A 15,081-nucleotide genomic window follows, 5' to 3' on the forward strand; every position below is an offset into this window, starting at 1 on the left:
TTCTCTGCCAAAGAGTGTGGCTGCCTCACTGAACTACAGCTCTCAGGATCCCATAGCCTTCAGCCATAACACTCTGAGATTTGACACTAAACTTAGGATTGTCGGTGCCCTCCTTTTTAATATATATTTAGATAAAAAAATGGGAGAGTTCCATGTTCTTGAATTGCTGAAGTGGGTTGGACTGGATGACCTTTGGGGACCCCTTCCAAGGCTATGATCTTGACATGCAATGGTTTTAATCAGTGGAAGCAAAAATGGTGACAGGGAGGCTTTGATGCTGCGCCAAGTAAGCGATTCCAGACAAAGTTGTGCAGCAAATAAAAAATGAGTGTCTGGAGGGGAGGAAAGCCCATGGATTCAATTAAGGAGATGGACGAAGCTCAGCCGTGGGGCCTGACAAACTCAATTGCCATCCCAGGGGCAGATGAGAAAGAGTTCAGGTCAGGGGAATGGTCTGCGGTGGGACAACAACGCCCATCATCCCTGCACCATCATGGATTTAGGAAGTTGTCATCCCAACAAGAGAGGAACAGACTCAAATCAGCCAGAAATATGTCATGATTCCCGGAGGGCCTTTTTCACCCACGTTTTAGTTGCCCTTTTTTCAGGGCACGTTGGCTTGGCTAATGAGCTCCAGAAAGTCAAAGTCCGTTCCTAATTTCTGCCGCGAGCGACAGTTTCCGAGTCCCTTTTGCAAATGCAATAGACACCGTCTCTCCAGGAAATAAAACAAACAAACCCACAAACAAGGCTTGGGTTTCAAGCCTTTCAGAATCATGCCTCTAATTGAGGGCCAGCTTTTCTTTCTCCAAAAGAAAGCAAAGGTTTGCAAGGAAAGTCAGTTCAGGACTATTTATTTAGTTGTCAGAGTTGAGGGGACAGTTAAAATCCGCTAGAGTGACCAGGATTGCAGCATCTTCCAAACGACATTCAAGCACCCTCTAGAAAATTCTACCATCTCTCCTTCCTTCCTTCCTTCCTTCCTTCCTTCCTTCCTTCCTTCCTTCCTTCCTTCCTTCCTTCCTTCTCCTTCTCTCCTTCCTTCCTTCCTTCCTTCCTTCCTTCCTTCCTTCCTTCCTTCTCCTTCCTTCCTTCCTTCCTTCCTTCCTTCCTTCCTTCTCCTTCTCTTCTCTTCTCTTCTCTTCTCTTCTCTTCTCTTCTCTTCTCTTCTCTTGACTTTCTTTCTCTTCTTTTTCTTCTTCAGGCTGTCTATCTTCCCTCCCTCCCTATCTTTCCTTTTTGTTTTCCTTCTCTCTTCTGTCCTTCCTTCCTTTTTCTCCTCCCTCTCCTTGCTCTCTTCCTTCCCTCCCTCCCTTTCTTCCCTTTTCTTTCTCTGCTTTTTGTTTTTTCTCTTCCCTTTCTTTCTTTTCTGTTTTTCCTTCCTCCCCTTCCTCCCCTTTTTGTTCCTTGCTGTCCTCCCTCCCTCCATCTTCCTTCCTTTCCTCCTTCATTACTCTTCTTCTTCCTTCCTTTTCTTCTCTCTTCCTTCTTTTCTTCCTCCCTCTTCCTTCCTTCCTTCCTTCCTCTTCTGTTCTTCCTTCCTTCCCTCTCTGCTTCCTTCCTTCCTTCCTTCCCTTTCTCCTTCCTTCCTTCCTTTCTCTTCTTCTGTCCTTCCTTCCTTCCCTCTCTCCTTCCTTCCCTTCTTTCTCTTATTTCCTTCCTGTTTATCTCCCCCCTTCCTTCCTTCCTTCCTTCCTTCCTTCCTTCCTTCCTTCCTTCCTTTCCTTTTTTCTCTTCTTATTTTCTTCCTGCTTTAACTCCCCAATTTCCTCCTTCCTTCCTTCCTTCCTTCCTTCCTCTTCTTCTGTCATTCCTTCCTTCTCTCTTTCCTTCCTCCCTTCCCTTCCCTTGCTTTTTCTCTTCTTATTTCCTTCCTGCCTTAACTCCCCGCTTGCTTGCTTGCTTGCTTGCTTGCTTGCTTGCTTGCTTGCTTGCTTTCTTTCTTTCTTTCTTCTCCCCCTTCCTTCCTTCCTTCCTTCCTTCCTCCCTCTTCTTCTGTCCTTCCTTCCCTCCCTTCTTCTCTCCTTCCTTCCTTCCTTCCTTCCTTCCTTCCTTCCTTCCTTCCTTCCTTCCTTCCTTCCCTCTCTCCTTCTTTCCTTCCTCCTCTTCTTCCTTCCTTCCTTCCCTTCTTTCTCTTATTTTCTTCCTGCCTTAACTCCCCTCTTTTTTCTTTTTTTCTTCCTTCCTTCCTTCCTTTCTTCCTTCCTTTCCTTCTTTCTCTTCTTATTTTCTTCCTACCTTAACTCCCTTTCTTTCTTTCTTTCTTTCTTTTATAACAGGGCCAACATGGAAAGCCCAGAATGATGTAGATGTTTGAGTGTTGGAGGCTAGTATTCACATCCCTACTCAGTCACTGAAAGCCTTGGCCAAGTCACACTCTCTCAGCTTCAGAGGAAGGCAACGGCTAAGAAAAATGTCTATCCGTCAGAGCCATACGACAATTGGGAGCCTGCAGGGCCTAGTGCTTTGGTATTGGGTTAGAATACAAGGAGAACAGGCTTCAAAATCCATGCCCAGCCACAAAACTCTGCTGGTGAGGTTAGGAAGTCACACTCTCTCAGCCTCAGGGTAAACCTCCTCCAAATAAATAATTAAAAACGACACCACATTGTGTTGAAGGATTGGGGGAGCCCAGTGTTTGAACCCTTGCTCAGTCATGGGGGGGGGGGGAGGAAGTCACACTATCTCAACCTCTCATTTGGTATCAGCCATTGGTTGAGGTGCTGGGTTTGAGCCTGCAACTTTTGGACTCTCGCTTGCTGAGGTGTTCCAGCGAGTGTCTCTGTAGATCTAGATATAGTTTTCTAAGATCTACAGAGACACTCGCTGGAACACCTCAGCAAGCGAGAGTCCAAAAGTGGCAGGCTCAAACCCAGCACCTCAACCAATGACTGATACCAAATGAGAGACTCCCTCCTGGGCACACAGAAGACTGGGCGACTTGGAAGGCATTGAACAGACTGCGCTCTGGCACCACGAGATGCAGAGCCAACCTTCAGAAATGGGGCTACAAAGTGGAATCCTCGACATGCGAGTGTGGAGAAGAGCAAACCACTGACCACCTGCTGCAATGCAACCTGAACCCTGCCACATGCACCAGGGAGGACCTTCTTGCGGCAACACCAGAAGCACTTCAAGTGGCCAGATACTGGTCAAAGGACATTTAACCAGCTACCAAACTCACAAGTTGTGTATTTTTCTGTTTGTTTGCTTTGCTCTGTTAGAAATGTAATATAATGGACTGGTTGCTCTGACACGACAAATAAATAGCCTCAAAAGAAAGCAATGGCGACAAAATCTTGCCAAGACAGTTATGATAACACCCAAAAAGGATAACTCTAGGAATGTTTTGAATCTGAAGTGTAGACCAAAGTGATGCAGCTCAAACCAGAATTCATCTGAACTGCAACCACCAGCATCCCTCAGCCATATGGTAGAAAAAGCAATTCAAAACAGTAACTTTACCAAGAGACATATTGATCAGATGGATTATGCGGATATCCTCACGCACTCCGCCTGGGATAGAAACCAATGGCGCTTGTCGGAAGGGGTAATAAACGAGCCTTCATAACATATTCATGAGGGCTTGATTTATCATGCTAATTAGCCCTGGCATTTGCATGGGGAGAATGAAATAAGATACGCAGTGCAAGAAGGACTCGGTGTAACATCAAATCAAGAGACGGAAAACCCAGAAAGCTAAGAAGAAGCTGGAAAGGTTTCCAAAGAAGAGCCGGGTGCGGATTTAAGACCAAGGTGAAGCTTGAGCCCTTAAAAAGAGTTTGCAAAATTGTTTGGAAATGATTGTTTGCGTTTGCAAGAGGCTGGAGAGATGCAGTTTCACCCAAGTGACATAACCACTAAGTTTGCCATTTTACTCCATTGTAAAGCGCTTTCAAGCTTAAGGCACCGGAGCATCCCTTTTCAGAGCCAAATAAAGCCTTTTTGCAAATGGTAAAGCCTCCTATTGCTCTGTTTTGTCATCCTCTGCCTTCACAAATGAAAGGAATCCTTCCTCCAACAACAGCAAGATTCCCGCTTTCATGGAAGCAAAGGAAACCTGGGTCACTGTGAGTTTTCCAGGCTGTATGGCCATGTTCCAGAAACATTCTCTCCTGACGTTTCACCCACATCTATGGCAGGTATCCTCAGAGGTTGTGAGGTCTGTTGGAAATTAGGTAAGTGAGGTTTGTATATCTCTGGAATAATGTCTAGGGTGGGAGAAAGAATCTGTTTGAGGCAAGTGTGAATGTTGCAATTGACCACCATGATTAGCATTGAGTAGCCTTGCAGCTTCAAAGCCTGGCTGCTTCCTGCCTGGGGGAATCCTTTGTTGGGAGGTATTACCTGGCCCTGATTGTTTCAGCAAAGGACAAGAGGGATCACTGGGTTGTTGTAGGTTTTTTGGGATATAGGGCCATGTTCTAGAAGCATTCTCCCCTGACATTTTGCCTGCATCTATGGCAAGCATCTTCAGAGGTTGTGAGGATGCTTGCCATAGATGTAGGTGAAATGTCAGGAGAGAATGCTTCTAGAACATGGCCATATAGCCCGAAAAACCTACAACAACTCAGTGATTCCAGCCATGAAAGCCTTCAACAAGACAAGAGGGATCCTCTCACCTCTGTAGAAATCTACCAGTTATCATACAGCTGAGGACAAGTTTACATAGGGACGGCCAAACACGAAACAGGGAACATGAAAGGGACTGCAGTCTAACTCAACCAGAGAAGTCAGCCATAGCAGAGCACCTGATGAACCAACCTGGACACAGCATATTATTTGAGAACACAGAAATGCTGGACGACTCTGACAACCACCATATCAGATACGCCATTGAAATCCATAAGCATGTGGACAATTTCAACAGAAAGGAGGAAACCATGAAAATGAACAAAATCTGGCTATCAATATTAAAAAAAACCCTCTAAATCCAGGACAGTAAATAAAGAGCAACACTAAAAAAAAACATAGGAATTCCAGACATGAAACAATCAGGGCCAGTTAACACCTCCCAACAAAGGATTCTCCCAGGCGGGAAGCAGCCAGGCTTTGAAGCTGCAAGGCCATTCAATGCTAATCAAGGTGGCCAATTGCAACATTCACGCTTGCTTCAAGTGGACAAGAGTTCTTTCTCCCACCCTGGACATATATAAACCTCACTTGCCTAGTTTCCAACAGACCTCACAACCTCTGAGGATTTTTTTTGTCGTGTCAGAAGCGACTTGAGAAACTGCAAGTCGCTTCTGGTGTGAGAGAATTGGCCGTCTGCAAGGACACTGCCCAGGGGACACCTGGATGATTTGATGTTTTTATCATCCTTGTGGGAGGCTTCTCTCATGTCCCCGCATGAAGAGCTGGAGCTGATAGAGGGAGCTCATCCGCCTCTCCCCGGATTCGAACCTGCGACCTGTCTGTCTTCAGTCCTGCCGGCACAGGGCTTTAACCCACTGCACCACCGGGGGCTCCAACCTCTGAGGATGCTTGACGTAGATGCAGGCAAAACATCAGGAGAGAATGCTTCTGGAACATGGCCATAAAGCCTGAAAAACCTACAACAACCCAGTGATTCCAGCCATGAAAGCCTTCGACCATACAATATTCCAGTTTCTTCAACTCTCTCCCTATGCAATCAAAAGAAATCTATTCCTCCAAACTTTCTTCCTTCTCCTTTTATATAAGTGAAGGAAACCCATTCCTCCAACAAGGACAGGATTCGTTACTTCAACCCCCTTTCTCTCAAAGGAAAGGAAACCCATTCCTCCAACAAGGAGGTTCCACTTCCTTCCTCCCCTTTTGATACAAGCCAAGGAAACCCATTCCTCCAACCAACCTGCTTCTCCGTTGTTCCCTGGTGAAGAAGAACAAAAAGGCGAGGGGCCCTTACCTGAAAGATAGCTATCCAAGCATAGCCAATATTATCAAAATTAATAGCTCCGCTGTGCGGGTTCAAGTCGCCCGTCCTGCAAACGTTGTAATACTGGTTCCAGTTTATGCAGCCGTTGCGGCTGCTGAGGTCCAAGGGGTAGGACTGGGGGCTGTAGGAGTCCATGCTCAGAGTGCATTCCACCTTGAACTCCTTGCGGTTGGGGATGCTGGAGCACTTCTGCATGCCGTTGTCCCGGTGGGACGAGCAGATGAACGGGTTCTCTTCCCCTTCCTCCGGACGGTAGTACGGATGCAGGAAAGTCAAGTTGTAGGACCTCGGGAAAACAAAGAAACGTTACTACAGTGTTTCTCAACCGGGGGGGGGGGGGGGGGTGTCAGAGGGTCGCCAAAGACCATCAGAAACCAGTATTTCCTGTTGGTCCTGGGGGTTCTGTGTGGGAAGTTTGTTGGATGCTCTTTGATTGATCAAGGCTCTGGAGAACAAGCCCTATGGGGAGCGGCTTGAAGAGCTGGGCATTTTTAGCCTGCAGAAGAGAAGGCTGAGAGGCAGGCATGTAGCCGGGGGGGGGGGGGGGGGGGGGCTTGAGGGGCTTCACCCCCCCCCCCCCAAATTCTCATGGTGGTTCGCGAAAAGGCCTTCCTGGTGCATTATTTAAACTGTTATGTTTATTCATATCATGATCTGATCACCATACTCAATATATCCCATATGCATGGGGGTATTGGGGTAATGATACAAAAAGTTTGCTAGCTAGACTCACCCCCCCCCCCCGAAACTCAGCCCCCCCGAAACCCCCCCTGAAAAAAATTCAGCCCCCCCCCCCGAAACGAAATCTTGGCTACGGGCCTGCTGAGAGGCATGTATAAATATGTTAGGGAAAGTCATAGGGAGGAGGGAGCAAACTTGTTATGATGTTGTTGTTTATTGTTCACGTTTTCGGTTTGCGTTTTCGGTTTTTCTTCGTTGTAATTGTTGTTTGGGCTTGGCCCCATGTAAGCCGCTCCGAGTCCCATCGGGGAGATGGTGGCGGGGTATAAATAAAGTTTATTATTATTATTATTTTCTGCTGCCCTGGAGACTAGGATGCGGAGCAATGGCTTCAAACTACAGGAAAGGAGATTCCACCTGAACATTAGGAAGAACTTCCTAACTGTGAGAGCTGTTCAGCAGTGGAACTCTCTGGTGGAAGCTCCTTCTATGGAGACTTTTAAACAGAGGCTGGATGGCCATCTGTTGGGGGTGCTTTGAACGCAATTGTCCTGCTTCTTGGCAGAATGGGGTTGGACTGGATGGCCCACAAGGTCTCTTTCAATTCTATGATTGTAGGTGAACTATAAATCCCAGCAGATACAACTCCCAAATGTCAAGTCTATATTCCTCCAGCAGTGTTCACATTTGGGCATATTGAGTATTCATGCCAAGTTTGGTCCAGATGCATCATTGTTTGAGTCCACAGTGCCCTCTGGATGTAGGTAAACTACAGCTCCCAGACTCAAGGTTAATGCTTACCAAACGTTTGGTCATGGGAGTTCTGCCAAGTTTTGTTCAATTCCATAGTTGGTGGAGTTCAGAACGTTCTTTGATTGTAGGTGAACTATAAATCCCAGCAACTACATCTCCCAAATAACAAAACAAATTCCCTCCAATCCCACCAGTAGTCAAATTTGGGCGTATTGGGTATTTGTGCCAAATTTGGTCCACTGAATGAAAATACATCCTACATATCAGATATTTACATTACTACTCATAACAGTGGCAAAATGATCGTTATGAAGTAGCAACGAAAATAATTTTATGGTTGGGGGTCAACACAACATGAGGGAACAGTTTTAAGGGGTCACGGCATTAGGAAGGTTGAGAACCACTGCATTGATGTCTTTGGTCAGTTGTCATTTTCTCGATGGAGATTAGAAGTAGAGATTCACTGAGATGAAAGAAATGTATGTGCTGCACATGAAAGAAGGAATCAGTGTTGAACCACAAATGTGTATGTCCAAAGAAGGGCAACTCAAATGGTCCAAGGCCTGGATACCACGAATCCCGATGAAGACCAGCTTTGGGAGTATGTTTTGTTTGGAGAAGGTGGAGTGAGGACAAGAAGTGCAGGGTATGAATATTCAAACATAAAATAGCTCAAGAGCAATCCATGTGAAAGGGAGTCTTAGCAAACCACCTGACGACCATGAGCCAACAGTGTGACGCAGCAGCTAAAAAGGCCAATGCAATGCAAGTATGAGTTCCAAGGGTCAAAACCTTAGAATTGATGATGAGAGGTAACTTAATTAAGGGTTTTAGAGCCAAGTCTCTTTCTCACGTCTATCTGATAGAAAGTTTGACTGTAGAATAGAAAAAGAAAAGCTCTGCCCTCCTCCAGGAAGAGGTGGAGCCAAGCAATTGAGCTGAGGAAGCAATATAACTGGTGCAAACAACATTGATTGACAGCTATAAATAACCAACCAACCAATCAATCAATCCAACTATACATTTACAAACTAGGCAAGTTTGGGCATGTTATACAGTTTAAACCTTTGCACTTTAAAGTTCTACACACAGGTGGCGCCACTCACGCCGTCACATTGAGGCTGTTAGGAATGGTGGGACTTGAAGTCCAAAACACCCAGAGGGCCCAAGTTTGTCCATGCCTGGACTAGATGGAGAGAAGTCAGGTCCCACTCTATTCTGCTTTGGTCAGACCTCACCTGGAATAATAATACAGTATATCTAGTTCTGTGCACAATTCAAACTGGAGATGTTCAGAGAAGGAAGGCTGAAATGACCAAAGGTCTGGAAACTATAACTCCCTCTGAGGAATAGCTTAGGCAGCTGGGTAGGTTTAGCTTGGAGAAAAGAAAGAGACATGAGATCCATATCGAAATATGAATATGGTGGCATCTCTAGCCAACTGTCACAAGTTATTCAGATGCCTCAAAAGGCCATCCGTCCAAGGTCTTCTGAGTGCCACTGACCAGACACCATTCCATCTTCCAGCTTCCAAACTCCTGACAAGCCCAATCATATTTTCAAAGGTATTAATTAAAAAACAAACAAAACCAACAACCTTCCTTCTATTGACAGATGTATTAACGAAAAGCGACTCTGCCACCGGCCATTCCAGGCTCTTTGGGTGGCCCGACGGGGAGGCGTAGAAACAAGCGGGCTCCGGCACGGAGGCTTATCGCCAATCTCTTTTTAATTGCTGGGGGATCCGCTCTCCTGTTCCTGTTCGGCTGAGATAGCCGCCGGTTTTAATTGCTGGAGAGCTCCCTTTCCGCAAACCGCCGCCCCCAGACTTTCCTTTGCATGGGATTATTTGATTTTATTGAGTCACCAGCAAGAGCTTCTGAAATATCCTGAGGTGGGCAAGAAGACGGGGAAGGCCCCACGTTGATCTTGGCTGAGCATCTATGTTATGGCCAATGTTTCTTAACTTTACGGATGCGTTACTGAAATTAGTGAATTGAGAGGATATGCTTTGAAGCCTCAGCAATGTGCTTTCGATGTGCATGTGAAGCTCCAGGTGACCATTGGGCACTTCAGATATGTGCACAAGGTTCTTCCGATGTGCACTGGGCCTTTGTGATGTCCACTGGACATTTCTGATGTACACTGGACACTTCTGGTGTGAATTGGGCACTTCTCATGTGTATCAGACACCTCTCATGTGGACCAGATGATTTCCACACACATCAGATGCTTTCCATGGCCATCAGACACTTTTGAGATACACCAGATACTTCTCATGTGCATTGGGCACTTGGGATGTACACTGAGCACCTCTTGTATGAATTTGGCACTCGGGATGTATACCGAGTGCCTCTATGTGTATCACATACCTATTTGGTGTGCATTGGGCACTTGGGATGTACACCGAGCACCTCTATGCATTGTTGTTGTTCATTCGTTCAGTCGTCTCCGGCTCTTCGTGACCTCATGGACCAGCCCACGCCAGAGCTCCCTGTCGGCCGTCAGCACCCTCAGCTCCTTCAAGGTCAGTCAAGTCACTTCAAGGATGCCATCCATCCATCTTGCCTTTGGTCGGCCCCTCTTCCTTTTGCCTTCCACTTTCCCCAGCATAATTGTCTTCTCTAGGCTTTGCTGTCTCCTCATGATGTGGCCAAAGTACTTCAAAGTACCTTTATGCATATCACACACCTTTTGTGTGAATTGGGCACTTGGGATGTACACCGAGCACCTCTATGCATATCACACACCTTTTGTATGCATTGGGGATTTGGGATGTACACCGAGCACCTCTATGCATATCACACACCTTTTGTGTGCATTGGGGATTTGGGATGTACACCGAGCACCTCTATGCATATTATACACCTTTTGTGTGCATTGGGCACTTGGGATGTACACCGAGCACCTCTATGCATATCACACACCTTTTGTGTGCATTGGACACTTGGGGAGTACACTGAGCACCTCTATGTGTATTGCACACCTCTTATGTGCATTGGGCTCTTGGGATGGACACTGAGCATTGGTCACTTGAAATGTTAATTGGGAACTAGACACTTATCATGTGCATTAGACATTTCTAATGTATATTGAGCACTTCTGATGTATGTTGGACACTTCTCGCATGCATTATGAACTTGTGATGTCATTAGGGACTTTTGATGCACACTGGACATGTCTAATGCATATTGGGCACTTCTCTTATGCACCAGAGCCTTTTCACATGCACTAGACATTTTTCATGTGCATCAGACACTTCTGTTGCACACTGGCCACTTATCATGTGCATTGGATGCTTCTGATGCACACCTGGCACTTCTCTTGTGCATCAGACAGTTCTATTGCATATGGGACACTTACTTCTGATACATATCAGACACTTCCGATGCACATTGGATATTTCTCATGTACATGGGTCACTACTGATGTGCATTGGGGAGCTCACATGCTCATTGAGCTCTTGTGACGTACAACATTGTGATGCACACTGGGCATTTCCGATACCCTTTGGACACTTACTTTGGGTACTTCTGATGCACCTGGGGCACTTCTGGTACCCATTTGTGTTCAAATATCCATTAGGAGTGCATAGGGGCCTATTTCGTACTGGGACCATGGCACATCAGGTGGATGCAGATGTGATAAAATTGTTCCATCCCTTTCACTGAAGAAGACTTAATCCCAGGCTGAATTCCCATCCCTTTAAACATCCTCAAATGAACCTGGTTGCCCTCATTACACAATTAAAAACACTGAGATTTCAGGGAACGGCGTAGCTACAGACAATATCCTTCTCTTGAAATGCATTAAATGAAGTTCTGCTTGGTTCCCACTGGGCAAAGGAGCGTTGCCACTGGATTGTAACTGGCAAGTTCTCTTTGGTCGACTAAAACACGTCCCGTTCGTCGTCCTCTACTGTTTTGGGCTCAGTGGGCCAAGACATGCATTAAGGAATTGCTGCCCTGCCAAAGAATGCAATCAGCCGAGAAGCTGACAGATATGGAGTCAATGGAGCAGACTGGAGAGACGTAGTCCCACTTGGGCCGCCTTGCAGAGAATGGCTGTGGTTTTCTGCAAGGACGCCCTTCATCGGGTGCCTATTTATCACCTGGTGAGCCTTATCCATGCTCTTCAGCACTGACTATCTCCGGATGTATCACCTTGTGAGTCCTATCCAAGCTCTTGGGCCTTTATTATCTCCAGACGCTGTTGAGTCAGGAGGGAGAATGGAGGAATCGCGTCTGGGAAATGTCTCTCGCACTACAAGAGATCGGAGAGGTGGGCTTGGAACCCACTGGAGGGTCTTATCAGATGTGTCCAGAGCCCATCCTGTCTCTCCCAGAGGCGCTGAAAAGCCATTACCCAACGGCAGGAGAATGGAAGAGATAACACCAACCGGAGGGATGGTAACAGGTTTTCTGCACGGGTCTCAACCATATTGGGCAAAGAAGCAAAAGACGGCCCTTCCCTGGCCCTTGCCTGGTCCTCCTTGTTCTTATTACACTATGTAACAAAATTAGAAAATATATGTTCCTGATTTGAAAGCATTAATTCCTGTTTTATTGTGCAGCCCTTCCTTTGAAAGTAGTTGTTATATTCCAGAAATGTCATTTTTGTGGCTCTGTTGAATTGGTTGAGACTCTATGACAGTGTTTCTCAACCTTCCTAATCCTGTGACCCATTAATACAGTTCCTCATGTTGTGGTGACCCCCAACCATAAAATTATTTTTGTTGCTACTTCATTACTGTAATTTTGCTACTGTTATAAATCATGATGTTATTTTTTTCGTGTCAGGAGTGACTTGAGAAACTACAAGTCGCTTCTGGTGTGAGATAATTGGCCGTCTGCAAGGACATTGCCCAGAGGATGCCCGGATGTTTTGGTGTTTTACCATCCTTGTGGGAGGCTTCTCTCATGTCTCTGCATGGGGAGCTAGAGCTGACAGATGGAGCTCACCCACACTCTCCCCAGATTCGAACCTCCAACCTGTCGGTCTTCAATCCTGCCGACACAAGGGTTTAACCCATTGTACCACTAGGGGCTCCATAATGTAAATATCTGATATGCAGGATGTATTTTCATTCACTGGAGCAAATTTGGCACAAATACTTGATATGCTCAATTTTGAATACTGCTGGGGTTGGGCAGGGGATTGATTTTGTCACTTGGGAGTTGTAGTTGCTGGGATTTATAGTTCACCTACAATCAAAGAGCATTCTGAACTCCACCAACGATGGAATCGAACCAATCTTGGCACACAGAACTCCCATGACCAACAGAAAATACTGGAAGGGTTTGGTAGGCATTGACCTTGAGTTTTGGAGTTGTAGTGCACCTACATCCAGAGACTCAAACAACAATGGGGGACTCAAACAACAGTGGATCTGGACCGAACTTGGCATGAATACTCAATATGCCCAAATGTGAACACTGGTGGAGTTTGAGGAATATAGAATTGACATTTGGGAGTTGTATCTGTTGGGATTTATAGTTCACCTACAATCAAAGAGCATTCTGAACCTTACCAATGATAGAATTGGGCCAAACTTCCCACACAGAACCCCCATGACCAATATGGTCTTTGGCAATCCCTCTGACACCCCCTAGTGACACCTCCATTGGTCCTGAACCCCAGGTTGAGAAATGATGATCTATGAGTAGGTCATTGAAAAACTAGAGCAAAATGTGCTGCAGGTTGTCCTTCAGAAACAAAGTTTGGGCAGTTTAATAAACATTTTCTAGGGTTTGATGATAGAACCAATTCGGAAATGACATTTATAACCCAGGAACAAAAATCATGTTATATAGGGTTATAGAGTCATTGAATTTGGGGAGACACCAAAGGTCATTCAGACCAACCCCTTCTGCCAAGCAGGTTGACACCATATGAGCCTTCCTGACAGATGGCCATCCAACCTCCAGAGCAAAAGATTCCAAGGCAACATCTCGCATGGTTGAACAGCTCTGGCCATCAGGACGTTCTTCCTAATGTTTAGGTGGAATCACTTTTCCAGCTATTTAAATCTATTCTTCTGTGTCCCATTCTGTAGGTTTGCCCCCTCCTCAAAGTGTGTGGCCTCCTTTCAAATATTTGAACATGGCTGTCATATCCTCTCTCAACCTTCTCTTCTCCAAGCTAAACGTTCACAGAACCCAAAACTGCTCAATGTGGCCTCCTTTCAAATATTTGAACATGGCTGTCATATCACCTCTCAACCTTCTCTTCTCCAACCTAAACGTTCACAGAACCCAAAGCTGCTCTTTACAAGAATCCAACATTTCCACACCTTTGACCATTTTGGTTGCCCTTCTCTGGACACCTTCCATCACGCCCATCTCTTTCTTGAATGTAGAACTGGAACAAGGGTGATTCCAAGGCAGAAAAGGCTGGATGGCCATCTGTCAGGGGTGCTTTGAATGCAATATTCCTGCTTCTTGGCAGGGGGTTGGACTGGATGGCCCATGAGGTCTCTTCCAACTCTTTGATTCTATGATTCTAAGAGAGTGGGACTATGACTTCCCTCAACCTGGACACTAGACTGATGGATACAGCCTAGAATCACGTTGGTCTTTTGAGCTGCGGCATCAGAGTGTTGACTCATATTTACTAAGTCTCCTAAATCTCTTCTTGTCTTCACCAACTCAACAAAGATGGGTTTGGGGAGACTTACATTTGGAAATTGGTGTCCATGAAACACCGGTTGCGTAGCAGCCCGGCCCAGAGCTGGACGCCGACGATCCCAAAGATGAAAAAGACAAAGAAGCATAAAAGAAGGACGTTGCCTAACATAGGCAGAGTATCTAGCAGGAGGGTCACCAGTATGCGCATACCTGCAGAAGACGAGAGAAAAGGACAAACTAATCCAGCGGAGTGATTCATTAGACACCTTTCGAAGCAACGAACCTGATCCACAGCCAAAGCCTTACATTGTAGAATGAATGTACTTTGATACCATGGCTGAATCTAGGGGAGGTCTAAACTGGGCATTTCTGGGGGTGGGATATGGAAGTCTCCTATGCCCCCCTCCTTTCCCATCCAAGGCATGATTCAGCTTGCACTGGGTCATGATGCAATTTATCCGAGAAGGCGCTGAAGGAGCGTAAGTGAATGTTAAGGCTTTGCTGGTGAATTGGGGGATCAGGGAGGATTACCTGGGCGGCCGATGCTGTTTAAGATTCATTATCAGCCCTGCAGTCCAGAGCCCCAGTTGCCTTTTGATATCGGAAAGACCAGCTGCTTCCTGTCGTAACACTAAGCCCCATTTCAAAGGGGATGTGAGTTGATTTTAGTTGCATTTTTGAAATGTGTGTGTGTGTGTGTGTGTATGTAAAAGGGCTATGTTAGTTGCAGCCAGGAACAAGCGAACCATTCAAATCCCAATTCAAACAATAATGTAGAAAACTCTCTGAGATTTGGTTTTTAAAGATGTAGTCATGCTGGTCTTGAAATGGTGCATTCTGGCTGGTTGGGGACAATGGAATTGCAGTCCAAAATATGGATCCTGGGTGGCTGGGGGATAATGGGTATTGGAGTCCAAATCCAGAGTCTTGCTAGATGGGGGAAATTGACATTGTAGTCCAAAATATGGGTTCTACATGGGGATACTGGGCACTGCAGTCCAAAGTATAGATTCTGAGTGGCTGGGGGACAATGGGCATTATAGTTTTAAAATGGATCCTGGATGAGGGCAATGGGCATTGTAGTCCAAAATATGGATTCTAGCT

The 15,081-nt window shown here is 45.9% G+C and overlaps 1 protein-coding gene across 5 annotated transcripts in view; it reads right to left on the reverse strand.

Annotated features, from left to right (window-relative positions):
• Positions 1-15,081, reverse strand: part of LOC132782099 (voltage-dependent T-type calcium channel subunit alpha-1H) — a 229,014-nt gene that overhangs the window by 87,110 nt on the left and 126,823 nt on the right. For all 5 annotated transcript variants that reach the window (XM_067473303.1, XM_067473305.1, XM_067473304.1 and 2 more), the window contains exons 6-7: positions 14,028-14,187; positions 5,888-6,203 (exon numbers count right to left, since the gene is read on the reverse strand). In XM_067473303.1, coding sequence (XP_067329404.1) covers positions 5,888-6,203; positions 14,028-14,187 — 476 coding nt within the window. The remainder of the gene's footprint in view (positions 1-5,887; positions 6,204-14,027; positions 14,188-15,081) is intronic.

Source organism: Anolis sagrei, chromosome X, assembly GCF_037176765.1.
Source record: "Anolis sagrei isolate rAnoSag1 chromosome X, rAnoSag1.mat, whole genome shotgun sequence".
Classification (NCBI taxonomy): Eukaryota; Metazoa; Chordata; class Lepidosauria; order Squamata; family Dactyloidae; genus Anolis; species Anolis sagrei.